Source organism: Sus scrofa, chromosome 1, assembly GCF_000003025.6.
Source record: "Sus scrofa isolate TJ Tabasco breed Duroc chromosome 1, Sscrofa11.1, whole genome shotgun sequence".
In the NCBI taxonomy this organism is placed as follows: Eukaryota; Metazoa; Chordata; class Mammalia; order Artiodactyla; family Suidae; genus Sus; species Sus scrofa.
This window is the reverse complement of record NC_010443.5, coordinates 175,133,720-175,156,768: the sequence shown is the minus strand read 5'-3', so window position 1 is coordinate 175,156,768 and position 23,049 is coordinate 175,133,720. Positions and strand designations below refer to the sequence as shown.

Sequence of the window (23,049 nt, the reverse complement as noted above, 5' to 3'; positions counted from 1 at the left end):
GCCAGATCCTTAACCTGGTGAGCAAGGCCAGGGATTGAACCTGCATCCTCATAGAGACAACGCTGGATTCTTAACTGCTGTACCACAACTGGAACTCCAATTTTTTAAAAAAAATCTGAAAAGTTCATTAATAAGAGAAAATCTAGGAGACTTGCCTGTACAGAAAAGAGGTAGAAAAAATGTTTTTTTTTATTAGCATATTTAAGGTAGTCAAGATATTAACAAACATTTTAATCCTCACAACAACCCTGTGAGGTAGGCAAGTCAATGTTTCATGATACACTATTATTATTTCAAATAAAGTGCAATTCATAAAATAATAAATCTGCATTAGGAATAATTTTTTTAATGATACCATTTATATATGTTAATGTTCGTGTTTTTTGTACTTTGATTCATGCAATAACGTGTCCCCAGGAAAGTTTACTATAAATTAAATCCTATTTAAAGACATGTGGGGAATTATTTAAATAAACCCCGGGGTTAATTTTTTAGTAAAATAAATCACTATTTTGAGCAAATGCTATGAATATTCCTTTTTTTACTTAAGATAAAAAGGCATTTTCATCAGCATTGCACTCACATTTATCCATTCTTCAGTAAGTTACCTCAGCATGGCACCTAAGCAATGTAAGACTTAATTTATTGAATTAAACCTTTGCAATTTGGTATACGGCAGTGAACTGCATTGCTATGTAGAAATCTCCAAAAATATTGCACTCAATCTCAACCTGAAACCTAAGGTAGGCTGTTTATTGAAATATAAACACTAAAATGAATGGTGATAAATTTCAAAAAGTATTTTCCCTTGAGAATAGTACTTAATTTTTTTCTTTTAAATTGCAAAAGAGAGATCTTCGGGTCTGTGAAAAGAAACATAATATTCTGATAACTATAACATTCTGGTGATTTATATTGCAAATCAAAGAAAGGCTCATGCTACCAATTTACTATTTACAAGGGAGCACACAGATGTTACCACAAAAATTGAAGTATTTTTTCCTCTGTGCCAATATGACTTACTAGGAAGAGAAATACAGTTGACCTTGTACAGCATGGGTTTGAACTGTGTGGGTCCACTTACACATGGATTTTTTTCAATAAATACGTACTATAGTGCTACATGATCCAAGGTTGTTTGGAAGGCAGCTATGCTCATCACTATACCACCAACACACATGACCCAAGGTTGTTTGATTTGGAACCACAAATATGGAGGGACGACTGTAAAGTTACATGGGGATTTTTGACTGGGGTGGAGGGTCAGTGCCCCAGCCCCCGAGTTGTTTAAGGATCAACTGTATTCCCAGGCACCCATTTTCTCTTAAATATATATTTAAAGTACATTTCCATTGTTAATCCAACATTAGTAAACATACAGTTTGCCTAACATTTTTTAAAATAATTGTCTTTTTGCAAAATAAATTTTTGCTAGAGAATTTCTATTACATTTATTATAAATATTTAGATTAGCTATACATTTGTAGCAATAACTTTAAGCTTAGGATCTTAGTTTTAACAGTTAAATCCACTTGTAGATTTTTAATATTTTAGCAAGTGGTTATGAAAGTAACTTGCCATTATAAAGAAATAATTCAAGTTCAGAAGAACATTCTCACCAAAGTATTTTAAAAAATTGCTGCAGGGCCATTAGGCAAATCAACAGATAAAATAGACAGCCATCTATAAGTTGTACATTCAAACCCATACTAGATCCAATAGTGCACTTTGGATTATAGTGAGGTAGGGCAAATAAATACAGTCAGATAAATTTTGAATTTATATAAACTGAAAACTGACTTATACCCAGGTTTTATTTGGCTATCCAAAAAGAAAAATTGAGAATTCAAATGATGAAGTATTTTCTTGGATTCAAAGACAGCATTGTAAAAAAAAAAACACAAAAAACAAACTTGAGGTACATATAAATAACAAATACAAAGGCCACAAGATACATTTTATTTAACATAAAAAATGCTTGTATAAAAATAACCTGGGATATAGAAAAAAAGAAATACAAACATTTTTTGCATAGATTCTCTATATAAAACATTTACCTGGGGGTAAACACTAGAAAATACACCTTTGAAACTAACATAGTTGAACTATTTCCTTGGATACCAAGTATATACAAAATAAAAGCCCTTCATTTGGGGGAGCATGGGCAGGAGGGAAAACAATTTAATTTAGCATCAGTCTATATTTATTTCTCTGTTGCTCGAATATAAACCAATGATGACAAGAGGAGAAACTCTGGGGGTTTATTTAACAAAATTAAATTCACATTTCTGAGGCCATCATAGTGCATCCAGTGTCCATCAATTTGGAAAGCTGCAGAATAATGATGTTCCTCTTTGTTAAACAATGTGGCACCTTCCAACAAATACCTGCAAATTAAATGACAAAGTACAGTAGAAAATGACAACACCCTTCTTTAAAAAAAAAAAAAAAAAATCCCTAGAGTTCCCATTGTGGCACAGTGGTAATGAACCCTTTGTATCCGGGAGGATGCAGGTTCAATCCCTGGCCTTGCTCAGTGGGTTAAGTATCTGGAACTGCCATGAGCGGTGGTATAGGTCACAGATGCAGCTCAGATCTGGCATGGCTGTGGCTGTGGCATAGGCCAGCAGCTGCAGCTCTGATTTGATCCCTAGCCTAGGAACTTCCATATGCCTCACATATGGCCCTAAAAAAAAAAAAAAGCAAAAAATAAAAAATAAAAAAATTTCTTGAATTCTTAACTAAGGAATAAGAAAACTGAGATTGCTCACATTCTTTTCCCTGAAAAAGATATCCATCTGTAAAAAGTATGTACTATATAATTGGTAATTTGGAGTAAGATGCTTAAGAATTTTAAAAGTTCATATAGTTTAAGAATTTTAATAAACATATTTTAACAGATTAATTTATAACCTGCATGGTTGTATTATATAAGAGAAAACACACAAAAAGGATTTTACTTTATTTTATTTTTTATTTCATTTTATTTTTTGGCTGCACCCATGGCATGCAGTTCCCAGGCCAGGGACTGAACCTACACCACAGCTGAGACCCAAGCCACAACAGTGAAACCTCGGATCCTTAACTTATGATTGTGCCACAAAAAATCTCCACAAAAAGCTTTTAATGGCAAAAAATTCAAAGACCCATGAATGCCCTGATTTGTATGCAGATATTTTAAATGATGGAAGTAACATTTTGTGTTTAAATGGTGACCTCATGCTATACACCACTTTGACTTGAAATACAAGTAATAGCCAGCCAGTATTTACTTTTTACTATGTCTCAGGTACTATCCTAAACACTTTACATATACTCTTATTAAATAAATCCTCACAATAATGACAGCAGATAGGTACTGTTATCTCCATTCTATAGATAAGAAAAGTGATGTATAAACTGGTTAAGTTATAGGCTCAAGGTCACATAGCTTATAAGGTAGTGCTGGGAATTGAGCCCAATTCAATCTATTCTATAGTCTGAGCACCTAATCCCTATGCACACTGCCAGCACCTGACTCCCTGCCGTAGATTACCTCATTCAGGTTGCATAAATCTAGAGATAGCTATCACTTGAACTTCAACAATTTCCATTTCCTTGGGCTGTCAAAATCATGACAGAATAGCAGAAAAATATAAATTTATTTTTTACTAGTTTTAGAAAACAAACCATAAAAACCACGTACTTGTGATCAGATAAATCCAAGTAATAAGGTACATATGCCAGATCTTCAGACTTCCAATGCTGCATATTTAAGACAACAAAAGGGGGTGCCCCATGGCAAAACACTCGTTGGGAAAATTCTCTTAAACCACCACACCTAAAATTGAAAATAGGCATGAACTTTAATACACTGGGACAAAGATGACTTTTACCACTCTGAGTTGTCTTTATTACTTAATTTCATAATAAGCATAATTAACTATTTTAGGTATGGGTAAATGTTATGACTAAACACCTTACATACCTAACTCCCAGTGTTTATAAGCTGTGAGATTCTATATAAAAAATGATACTTTTAAAAGTCCAGGAAAAACTATTTTTATTTAAGCTTATAAAAGCATGTAGTCTTTTGAAATGGGATAAAAAATTTTATTTGTAAATACACATTTCTTTCTCTGGGCTGGTTTCAAACAGGAATAATGGCAGATAGGGAATAACATGACTCTTACCGTCCTCTTCAGACTGGAGAAAATTCGCGAATTGCTTCTTTTTTTTCTTTTTTAAAAAAATTGAAGTATAGTTGCTTTACAATGTTATGTTAGTTTCAGGTGTTAAGAGATTTGGTTATACATACATACATTCTTTTTCAGATTCTTTTCCATTAAAGGCTTTTACAAGATACTGAATGCAGTTCCCGCTAAATGCTTCCTTTTGCCATTAGGATGAAGAGAATTCTGTTTTCTAAGAACTTATCAGGTATTAAGTATATGGGTCAGAATAAAACAAATACAATTATACAATAAAATCTCAATTAATCAGACTGCTCGGGGCACAGTATTTTGGTTGACACACATTGACTAAATAAGTTACTAGAAAACCATTTTGTTTCTGTATTTGTTGCAAAAATATACTAGTTCACTTTCTGGACTTAAGTACAATTAACCGAAGGTATTTTATTCTCTCCTTCTTTTGTGAATAATTAGGCATAAGATCATTCTTCTAAATATTAATTCTCATTGCACAATACTGCAGACATTAAAATTGTTAAGAGATTGGGATGAATATGTTCTGCCCCTTTGAATTTACTTTTCTAGAAAGACTAAATTAAACTTTTTGGTTGTCTTTTACCTTTCTCCTAAATGAGGAGTGCAGAAAAAAATTCCAGTTAATTTTAGGGACCTGATTAGTTGGGTTCTGGTTAACCAAGGCTTTATTGTACCTACTCAGTAGTGGGGAAAAAAAAGGCATTTGCTTTGTATTCATCAAGTAACTGTAGTATTATATTCTATATAGTAATAATGATAATACCACATAAAATGGCATAGTAAACTAGACAGTGTTAAGATTCCAAAAATACTAGGCTTTCTAAATACTTCTGAGTGGCCATTTCATAAAGTATTAACATCAAAGAACTTATCAGTCCAGATTTCTTTATAAAAAAACATAGAAATATTTTCATCTTAAATGTCTATCATGTACTCACCCACGCTCTTCACACAGTTCAATCCTGGAACAGAATAACTCATCCACAGCCAGTCGTATCAAGTTTCCATGTGGAATTTCTTGAGGAGGACTATAACAATTGTAAAATGCATGTAAGAACTGTTTTCATGCATGTAAATACATTATTAGGATAGCAAAATTTACAGGTCTTCATTTACAGGTCAATGCATTGCACAAGCAAGCCGAGTATAACCTTTGTTATTCATCTTTACATTTCTTATGGAGAATACAGAAACCAGTTGAACTTAAACATTAATGCATGAAGCTTTCTAAGAAACACCAAATCTTTCTGTAACCTGATTTTAAAATATGTAGTTGTTGTTACTTTTAAAATTCCAAGAGGATTCAATAGAGGGGATTCTGGTGGTGTTGGAAGAAAGCAGGACCCAGAATTAGAACAGCAGCTGATTAGTGACCTGACTCAGTGCAAGTCAGAGCCACTATTGGTCTCAATTTCCTGATTTGTTAAAAGATCTTTTCCTACATACTTTAGAAGTTTTTTTTTTTCTTTCTTTTTTTTTTTGGCCATACCTGTGGTATATGAAATTTCCTGGGCCAGTGATCAAACCTGCAACACAGCAGTGACCTGAGCCACAGCAGTAACAATGCTGGATCCCTAATCTGCTAGACCACCAGGGAACTGAAGATGTGATTTTAAATACAGGATAAAAACAAGCAAAAGACTTAACAAGTTATATAGAGTATGATAAGAAATATTAAGAGAAGCATAAAATACTGGTATTAATATAGGATTGAAAGTGTTTCATTATAGCTTCAAAATACATACAGATTAAAAGATACTAGTTTTTTAAAAGCAAGACAAATTTCTGAAACACTTTTTTTTAGTCCTTTATGATTTAGAGTAACAACTTTTTTTTTCTTCTGATGGAGATTTCAAAATCAACATCAGTGATACAGCAAAATGGACAAAGTGTATATCAGGACAAGAGGGACATTAATTGGTAGACTCTAAAAAGAATAATGTATCTTCGGCTTTCCCTAAGTAGCATGATGTTATAATAGTAAACTAAATATGCTATACAGAAAATGTGAATTTAAAAAGTTTGGATATGTGACATACATTCCCAAAAAGGGAACAATCTACTAGGCTGTTCTTCTGACCCACAGGGCCAAATATGCTTCTGACAACAATGTGTTTGGGTCTGTTTTTCTGTCCTGTTCCCCCCCCCCCCCCCACACACACACTGGCAATTATCCTTTTTCCAGCTCATGTCCCCTGGGGGCTTTAATGTTTCCTAATACTCCACTGGGTCTTGCCAGTTTGGCCATCCTCCCTGTCATTTACCAGCTTGGAGGTCTGCCTTTTCTCTGAAAGCCTAAAATACTCAGCAGGCTATCAGCACCTTTCCTAGCCAAGTGTTCACATACATACCCTTTTCAGGTATTCATTATTTCAGGTTTGAAGTTTCTGTCTCTGATTATGCCCTAGCCATGACATGGATCTTCCTGTTCATATAGAACTAGCCCACTTATATTCAAACAGCGAAACATTCCAATAGAGTATTGTTTTTTGAGAGTTGAAATTTGTGACATAAGGGATTATCTTCATAGTCATATTAGTAAATTCTGAGCAAAACATTTTGCATACTGAATAGGTCATTACTTTGGAGGTGAAATAGTTATCAACTGGTTTTGCAAAGTAAATTCTGAGATGTTTGGGTGTAACAGAAGATTAACATTTTTGTCATGGGACCTAAAGTCTTGCATTGGTGTGGTTGCTTTATGCCTAAGTTATTAAACAGGATCTGTACTTTAAAACGTACTTTGACTCTATCTATCCATCTATCTATCATTCATTATACAAAAGTATGCTATTTTTCCTAGGTGACAAAACAGACTTTAGAGCAACTTACTTTATATTAATTGTGCGCTGCTGATCTTCCTGCACTCGAGTTGGGCATCGCCAGTTGGAACAGTAACTCTCTTGTATGGTTGACATGAGATTTTCGAGATTTTTTGTAAAATTATCATGCTCATTCCCAAACAAATCTATTATTAATGAAGCTTTATGAACTTCAGATTTATATTGCTGTTTTTCCATCTTGTCCCAAATCCAAAGTAGCTTCACAGTTGTAAAACTGTAGGTGTCCATTAAATAAAGAAAACAGTCTACAAATTCTCTACCTAAATGAAGAGAGAGTTCCCTAGGGAAATTTTCATTTTCATTGAGAATGACATACAATAACATCAAGAATCCATCTATGGTGCAGGTATTTTTCAGTCTTATTTCAACATAGAGTGGTGTACAGGATACTGCTTTGCGGCCAGCTTTGATAGTAAAAACACCTCCCCAAGGAAGAACAGGCCTCCAAAATGAGCGATCTTGGTTATAGTTATTTTTAATTGATGCTTTGATCTCTTCAAACAGTGTCTTCATCCTGCATTTTAAAAGTTTAAGATAGTACTTGTAAATTTGTGACTTTATATTTTAAATGCATGAGATATGTTTAAATGAAAATAAAACTGTCTAAAGATTCAAATTAGGAGTTTCTGCTGTGGCACAGTGGGTTAAGGATCTGGCATTGTCTCTGTGGCAACTCTGGTGGCTGCTGGGACAAAGGTTTGATCCCTGGTTAAGGATCCAGCATTGCCGCAGCTGTGGTATAGGCTGCACATGCAGCTCGGGTTCAATCCCTGTTCAGGGAACATCCATATGCTGCAGATGCCAAAAAAGGAATAAAGATTCAAATTAAATTTGGCTAGATGGACTCCCAACATAACAGAAAAATTTAAAACAATTTAAGTTATGAGTCATTTTTTGGCAAAATGCATAGTCTCCGGAAAGACCATTTAAGAAGTTTGCAGCCTTTTTTTGAGATACAGAATGGTCATTTGATAGGACTTTATACTAATTATATGGCATTTTATCACTGAGAGAGGAAACCCCTGTAGTAAAAAAAATCCTAAATAAAAATAAAACTATTTAAAGATACAATCTAAATTTGGTTGAATGTATTCCTAATGTAAACCTCTTCCTCCCTCCAAAATACAAGCTGTGCTTCATTTTCTTGTTAATATGTGTGATTCCACTTATGAAATTGATATAAAGGAATTCTTAGGCTATAGAATAATGGCCAATTGGCTTTTTTTTCTTTTTTCTTTTTTCTTTTCATGGCAGCACCTGTGGCAAATGGAAGTTCCCAGGCTAGGGGCTGGATAGGAGCTGCAGCTGCCAGCCTAGGCCACAGCCACAGCCACAGCCACACTGGATTTGGGCCGCACTGCAACCTATGCTGCAACTTGGAGCAACTTAACCAACTGGGCGAGGCCAGGGATCTAATCCATATCCTCATGGAGACTATGTCAGGTTCTTAACCTGCTGAGACACAAGGGGAATTTCAGCCAGTTGGCTTTGAAAGATAACATATGAAGAGTAATCCTAAGAACTTAATTGAATAGTAGCAGAGCTAACACAAAAATCATTTCTATACACTTTGGGGTTTTTACTTGCAATTGAGGACCATGCTAGATAGTCTATAATTTTAACTACGGAGGCCATTCTGTGAAGATCTAATTGAGAACTTGATAATTATCCTGATTCCCCTCTCTGCATGTTTTGGAAATGAACTCCCTATTTGAAATGGCATCCATCTTACCTCTATCTTGAGGATAGCTAAGCATTTTGTTTTTAAAGTCACTGACAGTATTCTAATAAACATGTTGGTGTCATATGCATGTTTTATACAGCAAAATTTAAAAAAATTAAAGAATAAGGTCCTAATGAAACCAAACTGAAATACTGCTTTACTTTATCTGGTACAAACAAGTGCCTAAACTAAGAATACCATAGGGTTTCCCAATATGTTACTTTTATGGAAATGAGTTTTTTTATGAAAAAGGGAAGCATCTGAAGAACAGAAACAGAAATTAGTGGCTGAGGTCAGTGTCTTACTTTATCTTTTCAAGTGCCACATCCTCCCAAGCACAGTATGAATCCAACACTCAAAGCTGCAGACCTATGTGTTTTATTTGACTAAAGAATTACGTTCAAACCTATTTTGCAACACTGGCAGACTAAAAATTCAGTTTCCACACACACGCACACAGTATTTTCAACTGGCAAGATACTGTGGACTCTAAAATATTCAACACTATATTTAGTCTGAAGTGTAAATGTTTATATATAGCGAACATGTTGGCTGTAGTCAACCACTCAGGAATAAGAGGGCGTGGCAAATCTAGAGCCTAGGAAACCACAAACTCAGTTCCCTCTTAACAGGAACTGACATGTTCCAGAGCAGATTATTTAAAAATCACAAAACACTTAAATACTTTAAAAATAAAAATAACTTTCTTCGTGGCTTGATTGATATCTATTGAATTTTAAAGAACTTTGTAGCAAGGTTACATATTAAGCCTCTGTGTTCAGATTCCTAAATATTGCATTGGAAAGAAATTGTAAATTTCTGCAGTATTTTTGGCCAAATTATCTTTTAGACATTACAAATGAGCAACTATAGCTCTGTAAAGCAATAGTTACACTCTAGGAGAATTAACTACAATTATACACACATACATACAAAATGAAACTAACTTCTCCAGCCTTTTTCTGGAAAAAAAGGGAGGGGGTAAGAGAGGATTAAAAGAACTAGAGGACACAATTTTGCTTCTGTATGAATGAGCAGATTTGTTTCAAAGCAAATGACAATAAAAATGACTTAAAAAGATGGCGAAATAGCTGCAAAGAGCTTTACTTAAATTGCCTTAAGTTTTGGCCATATATCAAAAACATTGTTTCGTTAGGCACTGATTTAGAAGCCATAGAGAAGGCACCCTGCTGGCTTTATTTTCCTGCCTCAACAGGCCTTCCTGTTTGAATAAACATAGAAAGCGCACCAGACCTCTATTTCCTTGGCAAAACGACACCTTTCTTTTGGGGTCATTTCAAAGGGTAGCAAACCACCCCACGCGGGTCGTGAGCACCAGACCATTTGCCCAAGGCACTGAATGTCGGGCTCCCTAAGAGCTCGAGGGTCCTAAGGGTTCGTTCCCGAATCAGCGCCCCGAAATAATCTATAAAGCGGCCACGCGCTCCAGCTCGAAGCAGCGCGGGTCTGAGGGCAGGGACCCGCTGGGGTGGCGGTGTGCGCCCCCCTCCGCCCGCCGCACTCCGGCCACGCCCACCCCGCCCCCGGCCCAGAGCGCAGGGGGAGGCCCGGCACTGAGGGCTGGCCCCGCACGAGCGGCGGGTCTCCAAACCAGAAGCGGGTGAAAGGGATGGGCGTCCCCTGCCCGCCTGGGGCTGCGGGTAATGGGCGGGAGGGCCTGTATGTGGAAGGCATTCCCACAGGAGCCAGTCTCCGTTCATCCGGAAGCCGACTTTCGTACCTCCTCGGGGACCGAAAACCGCCGGTGCCGCCGCACCCGTCGCCGCCTCCGCTTGCTCATGGAGAGTCCGTGCTGCCGCCACCGCCGCCGCCTCATCTACCAGCACCGCCGGCTGTCTCGGCCTCCCCCGGCGTGACCGCTGGGCTCCGGTACGGCCTCCATCGCACCCGCCGCGGCGGGAGCCACAGCAGCTCCAGCGCCCAGGCCCGATCCGACCGGACCCACCGAGCCAGGACCGCGGGACGCGTAGCTTCTTATTACGGAGGAAGGTTCGGCCTGACCTCCGCCCCCCTCCCCCCAGTCCCCACTCCCCTGTTCACAGCTGCCTGACGACGCTGCTGCGCAGGCGCGAAGACGCCCCTGCCAAAAGTGCGTGTGTTGGGTGTGTACACAGCGTCCACATTCGCCCAATGGGCACCAGGATCAGCTGTAGGGGGCGGGACCTCGCAGAGAGGGGCGGTATTCCACTGTCAGAAAGTGGGTGGGGTAGCCGGAAGTGGGCAGGGTTTACACGGAGGCGGAGCTTTGTAGGCAAACCTTGCCTGGCTTTTTGAGGTTCGTACCATTTTAGGACTTAACTTGATTTTGGCTTGTTTCTAGGTCTGGTCTTTTCATATTCTTAAACTCAAAAAGGGAAAGCTTTGTTTTCTTAGTAATTTATGGTTATGGAAGCTTTTTGACTTAGGTATAAGTTTGGGAAAAAAGTTGAATTACTGTGTTAAACGCTGTCTTTAATAGTTTAAGGTAAGAATTGGCCAACGTACTGTAATTTATCATGGAAGTTAATAACACTTAAAAAAATTAGGTGGCTTTAGCCCCATTATAGAGATGAAAAAATTGAGTTTTGGAGATGATAAAGTCCCACACATAGACAACTGGAAATTGAAGCTATAGATGCTTAATGCTAGTCTGTGGGCCCAACCCAACCACTATTCCTGTTCAGTAGGTCTTGGTTCTTGTATCCTCCCTAAAAGGCTCACAGCCAACATGGTTCTGCTTACAGGGAACACAGGCCATCCTGGAAAATTACCTCCACCCGCAGTTAGAAATGAGGATGCTGTTGAAATACTGTCGGTTTAGCTGTGCAATAAAAAATGTCTGGAAAGTGAAGCTCAACTTCTAGAATACACGATGCACAGAATACACAATAAACTCAGCCCAAAATGCACGGCATTTAAGCCCAGCCCAGCGCATCAGTATGGTCTGCATTCACAGCTGAGTGTGGCAGAGTCTTGGACATCTTCTTGACGAATTTAATGGTTAGCCAGGGATATGGCAGGGACCTACCTCTTGGACCTCTCTTGAGAAGTCTAGTGATAGAGGGATGGAACTTCTGGGAGAGAAGCTTGACTCATTCAAGATAATTACTGCTGGTGGAGTTGGGAAGAAATGGAAACCTCTCAGAGCAGAGGGAGAAGAGGCTGCCCAAAAAGGAAGAATTAATCATTCTGGCAAAAATCTGCTCTTTTTAGTTTCCTAGTTTTTCTTATTTCTTACGGCATTTCACAGCTGAGGAAACTCAGGCTTTGAGGCTTAAAATAATGAGTGTATTGTATCTGTATTGGAATTCACATACAAACAGTTCACTCTCGATACTAAAACGATCTTGTAAGGAGAAAGCCCTTTAAAAATGTTTATAAGTATGGATTAGGTGTTTAACTGAAATCTCTCTTACGACATGGAATTCATTTTATACTTATTGGATCATTGTCTTCCTGAAAACAGAGTCGGTAGTGGTTATCGTCACCATTTCTGGAGAATAACAGGGAGATGGCTTATTAAATTCTGCTGAAGTCTGGTGAGGCATGGATCCTTGCGTACTTGGATAATTCACAAGAGACCTTTAGCTAAGATTCCACTCTGTTAAAGGTCTTACTGAGACCTTTAACCAAGATTTCCATTCTGCATCCTTTCTGCTCTGTTCAAAATCTGACACCTGAATTGCTGTTTTTTTTTTTTGTCTTTTGTCTTTTGTCTTTTTTTGTTGCTATTTCTTGCGCCGCTCCCGCGGCATATGGAGGTTCCCAGGCTGGGGGTTGAATCAGAGCTGTAGCCACCGGCCTACGCCAGAGCAACAGCAACGCAGGATCCGAGCCGAGTCTGCAACCTACACCACAGCTCACGGCAACGCCGGATCATTAACCCAGTAAACAAGGACAGGGACCGAACCCGCAAGCTCATGGTTCCTAGTCAAATTTGTTAACCACTGCGCCACGATGGGAAATACAATTGCTGTTTTTTTTTAAAGACAGCTTTATTGAGGTATAATTGACATATAATATATGAAGCATATTTAAAGAATACAATTGGATAAATTTTTATATGTATATCCCCTTGAAACTATCACTATAATCATATGAATAAATCCGTCATCCTTAAATTCCTTCATGCCTCTTTATAATTTCTTTTCTCATTCCTCCCTACCTCCCACACCTAAGCAACCATTGATCTGCTTTCTGTCATTATAGATTCATTTGCCTTTTCTCAAGTTTTACATAAATAGAATGAGACAGTATGTATTTTTTTTTTTCCTGGGCTGGTTTCTTTTCCTCAGAGTCGTTACTTTGACATTCATCAAGATACCAGTAATAGCTTTGTATACCATTCTTTTTTATTGATGAGTATATTCCATTATGTGGATGTACTGAAATTTGTTGTTTATGGAAATTTGAGTTGTGTTTAGTTTGGGGCTGTTACTAATAAAGTTGCTATGAACATTTGTGTACAAGTCTTCATATGGACATAGATTTCCTTTTTATCTTGGATAAAAATCTAGAAGTGGAATGGTTGGGTCATACGTAGATGTATGTTTAACTTTTAAAGAAAATGCTAAATTATTTCCCAAAGTGGTTGTTACCATTTTATATTTCCATCAGGAGTGTATTCAAGTTCCATTTCCGCCACATCCTCACCAACACTTAATATGGTTCGTATTTTGTTTGTTTTTTCCATTTTCAACTCAATAAATTCTAATACCATTTCACCCTCACCATAAGCAAGTGCATAATTATTTTTAATTTTGCTCCTTGTTGCTAAGTATAACTGGCCAGTTGTTTTTTAATTTTAGCTGTTCTTTTTTTTTTTTGCTATTTCTTGGGCCGCTCCTGCGGCATATGGAGGTTCCCAGGCTAGGGGTTGAATCAGAGCTGTAGCCACCGGCCTACGCCAGAGCCACAGCAATGCAGGATCCGAGCCGAGTCTGCAACCTACACCACAGCTCACGGCAACGCCGGATCGTTAACCCACTAAACAAGGGCAGGGACCGAACCCGCAACCTCAGGTTCCTAGTCGGATTCGTTAACCACTGCGCCACAACGGGAACTCCAATTTTAGCTGTTGTAATAGGTGTGTGGTGGTATCTTGCAGTTTTCATTTATATTTTCATAGTGACATTGGGCATCGTTTTATGTGCTTATGTCTTTTTGAAGTCCTTGTTCAGCTCTTTGTTACATTTTTTTAAAAATTGTGTTTTCTTAAATTTTTTTTCTCTTGTTTTATTATTTTAGTTTTTTTCCACTGTACAGCATGGGGACCAAGCTACTCTTACAGTATACATTTTTTCCCCCATCCTTTGTTCTGTTGCAATATAAGTATCTAGACATAGTTCTCGATGCTACTCAGCAGGATCTCATTGTAAATCTATTCTAAGTTGTATCCGATAACCCCAAGCTCCCAATCCCTCCCTCCCTCTTCCCCTGGGCAGCCACAAGTCTATTCTCCAAGCCCATGATTTTCTTTTCTGTGGAAATGTTCATTTGTGCTGGATATTAGATTCCAATTGTAAGTGATATCATATGGTATTTGTCTTTGTCTTTCTGGCTCATTTCACTCAGTATGAGATTCTCTAGTTCCATCCATGTTGCTGCAATGGCATTATGTCATTCTTTTTTATGGCTGAGTAGTATTCTATTGTGTATATATACTACATCTTCCTAATCCAATTGTTTGTCGATGGACATTTGGGTTGTTTCCATGTCTTGGCTATTGAGAATAGTGCTGCAATGAACATGCGGGTACATGTGTCTCTTTTAAGTAGAGTTTTGTCCGGATATATGCCCAAGAGTGGGATCGTGGTGTCATAAGGAAGTTCTTTTTTTTGTTGTTTTTTGTTTTTTGTTTTTGTTTTTTTTTTGTTTGTTTGTTTTTGTCTTTTTGCTATTTCTTGGGCCGCTCCCGTAGCATATGGAGATTCCCAGGCTAGGGGTCCAATCAGAGCTGTAGCCACCAGCCTACACCAGAGCCACAGCAACGCAGGATCTGAGCCGTGTCTGCAACCTACACCACAGCTCACAGCAACGCCAGATCCTTAACCCACTGAGCAAGGGCAGGGACTGAACCCGCAACCTCATGGTTCCTAGTCGGATTCGTTAACCACTGCGCCATGACGGGAACTCCAGGAAGTTCTATGTATAGATTTCTAAGGTATCTCCATACTGATCTCCATAGTGGCTGTACCAGTTTACCTTCCCACCAACAGTGCAGGAGGGTTCCCTTTTCTCCACAGCCCCTCCAGCACTTGTTATTTGTGGACTTATTAATGATGGCCATTCTGACTGCTGGGAGATGGTATCTCATGGTATTTTGGATTTGCATTTCTCTTATAATCAGTGATGTTGAGCATTTTTTTCATGTGCTTGTTGGCCGTCTGTATATCTTCCTTGGAGAAAAGTCTATTCAGGTCTTTTGCCCATTTTTCCATTGGTTGACTGGCTTTTTTGCTGTTGAGTTGTGTAAGTTGCTTGTATATTCTAGAGATTAAGCCCTTGTCAGTTGCATCATTTGAAACTATTTTCTCCCATTCTGAAAGTTGTCTTTTTGTTTTCTTTTTGGTTTCCTTTGCTGTGCAAAAGCTTTTCAGTTTGATGAGGTCCCATGGGTTTATTTTTGCTCTTATTTCTATTGCTTTGGGAGACTGACCTGAGAAAATATTCACAAGGTTGATGTTAGAGAGTGTTTTGCCTATGTTCTCTTCTAGGAGTTTGATGGTGTCCTGTCTTATATTTAAGTCTTTCAGCCATTTTGAGTTTATTTTTGTGCATGGTGCGAGGGTGTGTTCTAATTTCATTGCTTTGCATGCAGCTATCTGGGTTTCCCAGCAATGCTTGCTGAATAGACTTTCTTGTTCCCATTTTATGTTCTTGCCTCCCTTGTCAAAGATTAATGGACCATAGGTGTCAGGGTTTATTTCTGGGTTCTCTATTCTGTTCCATTGGTCTGTCTGTCTGTTTTGATACCAGTACCACACTGTTTTGATGAGTGTGGCTTGTAATATTTCTTGAAGTCTGGGAGAGTTATGCCCCCTGCTTGGTTTTCTCAGGATTGTTTTGGCAATTCTGGGTTTTTTGTTGTTCCATATAAATTTTTGGATTGTTTGTTCTAGTTCTGTGAAAAATGTCATGGGTAATTTGATAGGGATTGCATTGAATCTGTAGATTGCTTTGGGTAGTATGGCCATTTTTACAATATTGGTTTTTCCAATCCAGGAACATGGAATATCTTTCCATTTCTTTACATCTTCTTTAATTTCTTTGATTAAAGTTTTATAGTTCTCGGCATATAAGTCCTTCTCCTCCTTGGTCAGGTGTATTCCGAGGTATTTGATTTTTTGAGGTGCAATTTTAAAAGGTATCGTATTTTTGTATTCCTTTTCTAATATTTCATTGTTGACATACAGAAATGCGACTGATTTCTGAAGGTTAATCTTATATCCTGCTACTTTGCTGAATTTATTAATCAGATCAAGTAGTTTTTGAGTTGAGTCCTTAGGGTTTTCTATGTATAGTATCATGTCATCTGCATATAGTGACAGTTTTATCTCTTCTCTTCCTATTTGGATGCCTTTTATTTCTTTTGTTTGTGTAATTGCTGTGGCTAGGACTTCCAAAACGATGTTGAATAGCAGTGGTGAGAGTGGGCATCCCTGTCTTGCTCCAGATTTGAGTCCTAAATTTTGAGAATTCTTTATATATTTTGGATGCAAGTTCTCAATCAGATAGATGCTTTGCAAAGATTTTCTCCCAGTATGTGGCTTGTCTTTTCATTCTCTTAACAGTGTATTTTTAAGTACAGAAATTTACATTTTAATAAAGTCCAATATATTCTTTTGTTAATTGTGCTTTCAGTATTATTTCCAAGAAATCCTTGCCTACCCTAAACTCAAAAAGACATTTTCCTATACTTTCTTCAAGAAATTTTACAGTCTAGGATCTATATTTAAGTCTGTGATGCATTTTGAATTTTTATTTGTGTTTACTACATATGGATACCCATTATGTTCCAGTAATATTTGTTGAAAAGTCTTTTTTTTTTCTTTCTTTTTTTTTTTAAAGGGCACACTCGCAGCATATGGAAGTTCCCAGGCTAGGAGTCCAACTGGAGCTGCAACTGCCAGCCTACACCACAGCAATGCCAGATCCTTAACCCACTGAGTGGGGCTACGGATCGAACCTATGTCCTCATGGATACTAGTTGGGTTTGTTACCACTGGGCCACAACAGAAGCTCCCCGAAAAGGCTATCCTTTTTCCACTGTGTTACCTTGATGCTTTTGACAAAAATCACTTGTTCAATATCATTTTGTAAACATTTTGTTTTATATTTGTTCATCTTAAACTATTCATCATCATGTGCTAGCACTGAAAATAAGTATCAGTAAGTAAGTATTCTTTGCAAAGAAAGAGAGCAAATATTGCAAAATTAAATAAACTAAAAATTTTATTGGAAGAATGTTAAGTATAACATAATTTTTTTTCTTTTTTTTTTTTTTTTGACTGTGCCTGCAGCATGTGGAAATTCCCAGGCCACTGCAGTGACAACACTGGATCCTTAGTGTGCTGTACTACAGCAGAAACTCCTAATAGATGTTTTTAAAAAACTGAACAATAATCAGGTCTCAGCTACCTTGATTCACTCAAAGGGAGTTAGTTCCACAAAGGACAATGAGATTCGAGCGCTATGTTGGATGCTCTGCTCATTGAGTGAAGAAAATTCCGCCGGCATCGCCTGAGCCCAGCTACCGAGAAGGGCACCGCATCCCCCGGGGAGGGGGATAAAGACCCCCCCCCCCCCCCCCCCCGCAACCGCCGCCGGCCCGTGAGGATATTGCCGTGAAAAAAACTGGCTCTGAAATCAGGCTCAGCAGCTGCAGCAGGAACTGGACCTGGCACTGGAGCGGCTGCAGTGGCAGCAGCAGCAGCAGCGGTACCACCCTCCAGCAGCAGTGGTGGTGGCAGTGGTGGCGGCGGCAGCAGTGGCCCCTCCTCACCCGAACACCAGGGCCCTCCAGACGCAGGTGCCCCAACAAATTCCTAGAGGACCTGTGCAGCAGACTCTCGAGGATCGAATCTTCACTCCTGCTGTCTCAGCAGTGTACAGCTCGGTAACACAAGTAGCAAGGCAGCCGGGACCCCCTACTCCTTCCCCTTACTCAGCACATGAAATAAACAAGGGGCACCCAAAGCTTATAGCAATGCCCCCGGGACATGCATCATCCCCTGGACTCTCTCAAATGGTGGAATAGAAGGACTGGAGCTCAACTTCTCTCCTAAAAACAACAAAATTCACAGCTAAAGACTGAGCACTCTTCACCCAAATGGGCCAGAAACCTTAAAAAAGATATCCTACTCCAGAAGAAAAAGAGGAGGACACATCAAGAGGTAGGAGGGGTGATTCCATGATATAAACAACCCCATGCCTCCTGGGTGGGAACCTCCACAGACTGGAAACTAACTGGTTCACAGAGACTCACCTACAGGAGTGAGAGTTCTGAGCCATACATCAAACTCTCACGTGTGGGGATCTGGCACAGGGAGAAAGAGTCCCTGGAGCATCTGGCATTGAAGGCCAGTGGGGCTTGTGTGCAGGAGCTCCATGGGACTGGGGGAAACAGAGACCCCATTTTTTTTTTTTTGCCTTTTTGGTATTTCTTGGGCCGCTCCAGCGGCATATGGAAGTTCCCAGGCTAGGGGTTGTATCGGAGCTGGAGCCACCGGCCTATGCCAGAGCCACAGCAACGCAGGAGCCAAGCTGTGTCTGCACCTTCACCACAGCTCACAGCAACACTGGATCCTTAACCCACAGAGCAAGGGCAGGGATCGAACCTGCAACCTCATGGTTCCTAGTCGGATTCATTAATCACTGCGCCACAACGGGAACTCCACAGAGACCCCATTCTTAAAAGGCACACACAGACTTTCATGTGCACTGGGTCCCAGGGCAAAGCAAAGTCTCCAAGGGAATCTGGGTCAAAACTGACTGCAGTTCTTGGAGGACATCCTGGGAAAACAGGGGTGAATGTGGCTTGTTGTGAGGGAAGGACACTGAAAGCAAAGCTCTTGGGAATATTCAGCAGCAGTGCCTTTCTCTGGAAGTGGCCATTTTGGGAAAATCTGGCCCCACCATGAGTCAGCTGCTGAGAAGCCCCAGAGCAAACAACACCCCAGGTGGGATCACAGCCCTGCCCCTCAGCAAACAGGCTACCTAAAGACCCCTCAGGCATACAGCTGCCTCTAATCCCATCCAGAGACAAAGCCCCACCCACCAGAGGGATTAGAATTGGCTCCACCTACCAGTGGGCAGGCATCAGCCCCTCCCATCAGGAAGCTTACAGCAAGCCCTCATACTGACTTCAGCCACAAGGGGGGCAGACATCGGAAGTGAGAGAGGCTACAACTCTAGTATCTGTAAGAAGGTCACCACACCAAAAACCTATAAAAATGAAAAGACAGAGGACTATAAACCAGATGAAGGAGAAAGGAAAAACCCCAGAAAAACAGCTAAGTGAGGAGGAGATTCTTATCCTCCAGGAAAAAGATTTTAGACTGTTGATGGTGAAGATGATGCAAGACATTGGAAATAAACTGGAGGCAAAGATGGATAACTTACAGGAAACACTGACCAAAGAGATACAAGATAGAAAACTTAAACAAGAAGAGATGCAAAATACAATAACTGAAATAAAAAATTCACTAGAAGCAGCTAACAGCAGAATACAGGAGACAGAAGAACGAATAAGTGAGGTGGAGGACAGATTAGTGGAAATTATGGATGCAGAACAGAAAAGAGAACAAAGATTGAAAGCAAATGAAGAGAGTCTCAGAGAACTCTGGGACAACGTTAAACACACCAACATCCATATTATAGAGGTGGCAGAAGGAGAAGAGAGAGGAGACAGAAAAAATACTCCAAGAGATAATAGCCAGAAACTTCCCTCACATGGGAAGGGAACTACTCACTCAAATCCAGGAAGCACAACGAGTACCATATAAAATAAACCCAAGGAGGAACACCCTGAGACATATACTAATCAAACTGACCAAAATTAAAGACAAAGAGAAAATCTTGAAAGAAGCTAGGGAAAGGAAATAAATAACATACAAGGGAACCCCAATAAGGTTATCGGCAGATTTTTCAACAGACTCTGCAGGCCAGAAGGGAGTGGCATGATATACTTAACGTGATGAAAGGAAAAAACCTCCAACCAGGATTATTCTACCCAGCAAGGCTCTCATTCAGATTTGAAGCGAAAATCAAAAGCTTCACAGATAAGCAAAAGCTAAGAGAATTCGGCAACACTAAACCAGCTTTACAAAAAATACTAAAGGAACTTCTACAGGCAGAAAAGAACAAGAGAAGAGAGAAAGAAAAAAGGGTAGAAAAAACAAATCCAAAGTTATTAATAAAATGGCAATAAGAACATACATATCAATAATTACCTTAAATGTTAATGGACTAAATGCCCCAACCAAAAGACATAGACTGGCTGAATGGATACAAAAACAAGACCCATATATATGCTGTCTTCAAGAGACCCACTTCACTTCTAGGGACACATACAAATTGAAAGTGAGAGGATGGAAGAAAACATTTCATGCAAATGGGGATCAAAGGAAAGCTGGAGTAAAACAATACTCATATCAGACAAAATAGACTTTAAAATGAAGACTATTTTAAGGGACAAAGAAGGATATTACATAATGATCAAAGGATCAATCCAAGAAGATGATATAACAATTTTAAATAGTTACGCACCCAACACAGGTTCACCACAATATATAAGGCAACTGCTAACAACCTTAAAAGGAGAAATCGACAATAACGCAGTCATAGTGGGGGACTTTAATACTCCACTTACAGCAATGGACAGATCAACCAGACAGAAAATCAATAAGGAAACACAGACCCTGAATGAAGCATTAAACCAGATGGACTTGATAGATATTTATAGGACATTTCATCCAAAAGCAACAGAATACACATTCTTCTCAAGTGCACATGGAACATTCTCTAAGATTGATCACATCCTGGGCTACAAATCCAACCTCGGTAACTTTAAGAAAATTGAAATCATATCAAGCAACTTTTCCGACCACAACGCTATACGACTGGAAATCAACAACAAGAAAAAAACCTGCAAAAAACACAAACACGTGGAGACTAAACAACATGCTACTAAGCAACCAATGGATCACTGAAGAAATCAAAGAGGAAATTAAAAAATACCTAGAAGCAAATGACAACAAAGATACAATACTCCAAAACCTATGGGATGCAGCAAAAGCCGTTCTAAGAGGAAAGTTTATAGCAGTACAAGCCCACCTCGGGGAAACAAGAGAAAGCTCAAATAAACAAGCTAACATCACATCTAAAGCAGCTCGAGAGAGAAGAACAGACAAGACCTAAAGTTAGTAGAAGGAAAGAAATCATAAAGATCAGAGCAGAAATCAATGAAATAGAAACAAAGAAAACCATGGAAAAGATCAATGAAATGAAAAGCTGGTTCTTTGAAAAGATCAACAAAATTGATAAACCCTTAGCCAGACTTAGCAAGCAAAAAAGAAAGAGGACTCAAATCAAAAACATTAGAAATGAAAAAGGAGAAGTTACAATGGACATCACTGAAATACAAAAGACCATAAGAGACTACTACATGCAACTATATGCCAATGAAATGGAAAACCTAGAAGAAATGGACAAATTCTTAGAAAAGTACAATCTTCCAAGACCAAACCAAGATGAAATAGAAAAGATGAACAGACCAATCACAAGTACTGAAATTGAAACTGTGATTAAAAACTTCCAACGAACAAAAGTCCAGGACCAGATGGCTTCACAGGCAAATTCTATCAAACATTTAGAGAAGAGCTAACACCTATCCTTCTGAAACTATTCCAAAAGATTGCAGAGGAAGGGATACTCCCAAACTCATTCTATGAGGCCACCATCACCCTGGTACCAAAACCAGACAAAGATTCCACAAAAAAAGAAAACTACAGGCCAATTTCACTGGTGAACATTGATGCAAAAATCCTCAACAAAATACTAGCAAACCAAATCCAACAATACATTACCAGGATTGTACATCATGATCAAATGGGATTTATCCCAGGGATGCAAGGGTTCTTCAACATCCACAAATCAATCAGTGTGATACACCACAAATCAATCAGTGTGATACACCACATTAACAAACTGAAGAATAAAAACCATATGATCCTCTCAACAGACGCAGAAAAAGCCTTTGACAAAATCCAACACCCATTTCTGATAAAAACCCTTCAGAAAGTGGGCATAGAGGGAACCTACCTCAACATGATAAACGCCATATACGACAAACCCACAGCAAACATCATTCTCAATGGTGAAAAGCTGAAAGAATCCCCACTGAGATCAGGAACAAGACAAGGATGTCTGCTCTCGCCACTACTCTGCAACATAGTTCTGGAAGTCCTAGCCACAGCAATCAGAGAAGTAAAAAAAAAATAAAAGGAATCCAAATTGGAAAGGAAGAAGTAAAACTATCCCTATTTGCAGATGACATGATACTCTACCTAGAGAATCCTAAAGACTCTACCAGAAAACTGTTAGAGCTCATCCACAAATTTGGCAAAGTTGCAGGATACAAAATCAATACACAGAAATCGATGGCATTTCTATACATTAACAATGAAAGAGCAGAAAAGGAAATTAGGGAAACCGTCCCGTTTATCATTGCATCCAAAAGAATAAAATACCTAGGAGTAAACCTACCTAAAGAGACAAAAGACCTGTACTCTGAAAACTACAAGCCACTGATGAAAGAAATCAAAGATGACACAAACAGATGGAAAGATATACCATGCTCGTGGATTGGAAGAGTCAATATTATCAAAATGACTATACTACCTAAGACAATCTACAGATTCAATGCAATCCCTATCAAAGTACCAAGGACATTTTTCACAGAACTCAAACAAAATATTTTAAAGTTTGTTTGGAAGCACAAAAGACCCAGAATAGCCAAAGACATCCTGAAAAAGAAAAATGGACCTGGAGGAATCAGTCTCCTGGACTTCAGACTATACCACACAGCAACAGTCATCAAAACCGCATGGTTCTGGCACAAAGACAGAAAGATAGATCAGTGGAACAGGTTAGAAAGCCCAGCCCAGAATTAAACCCATGCACCTACAGCCAACAAATCCATGACAAAGGAGGCAAGGATATACAATGGAGAAAGGACAGCTTGTTCAATAAGTGGTGCTGGGAAAACTGGACA

The 23,049-nt window shown here is 39.0% G+C and overlaps 1 protein-coding gene across 1 annotated transcript; it reads right to left on the bottom strand.

Annotated features, from left to right (window-relative positions):
• Positions 172-10,851, bottom strand: C1H14orf28 (chromosome 1 C14orf28 homolog). Its single transcript, XM_003480458.4, has 5 exons — positions 10,516-10,851; positions 7,041-7,565; positions 5,147-5,236; positions 3,686-3,820; positions 172-2,387 (listed from the first exon to the last, which is right to left on the bottom strand). The coding sequence occupies exons 2-5, from the start codon at positions 7,562-7,564 to the stop codon at positions 2,204-2,206; spliced, it is 933 nt and encodes a 310-aa protein (XP_003480506.1). The 5' UTR covers position 7,565; positions 10,516-10,851; the 3' UTR covers positions 172-2,203.

Coding starts and splice junctions, on each gene's coding strand:
- C1H14orf28 (XM_003480458.4), bottom strand. CDS start 7,564: ATGAAGACACTGTTTGAAGAGATCAAAGCATCAATTAAAAATAACTAT. Junction 5,237..7,040: donor CAGCGCACAATTAATATAAA/GTAAGTTGCTCT, acceptor CAATTGTTATAG/TCCTCCTCAAGAAATTCCAC. Junction 2,388..3,685: donor TTGGATTTATCTGATCACAA/GTACGTGGTTTT, acceptor TTTAATTTGCAG/GTATTTGTTGGAAGGTGCCA.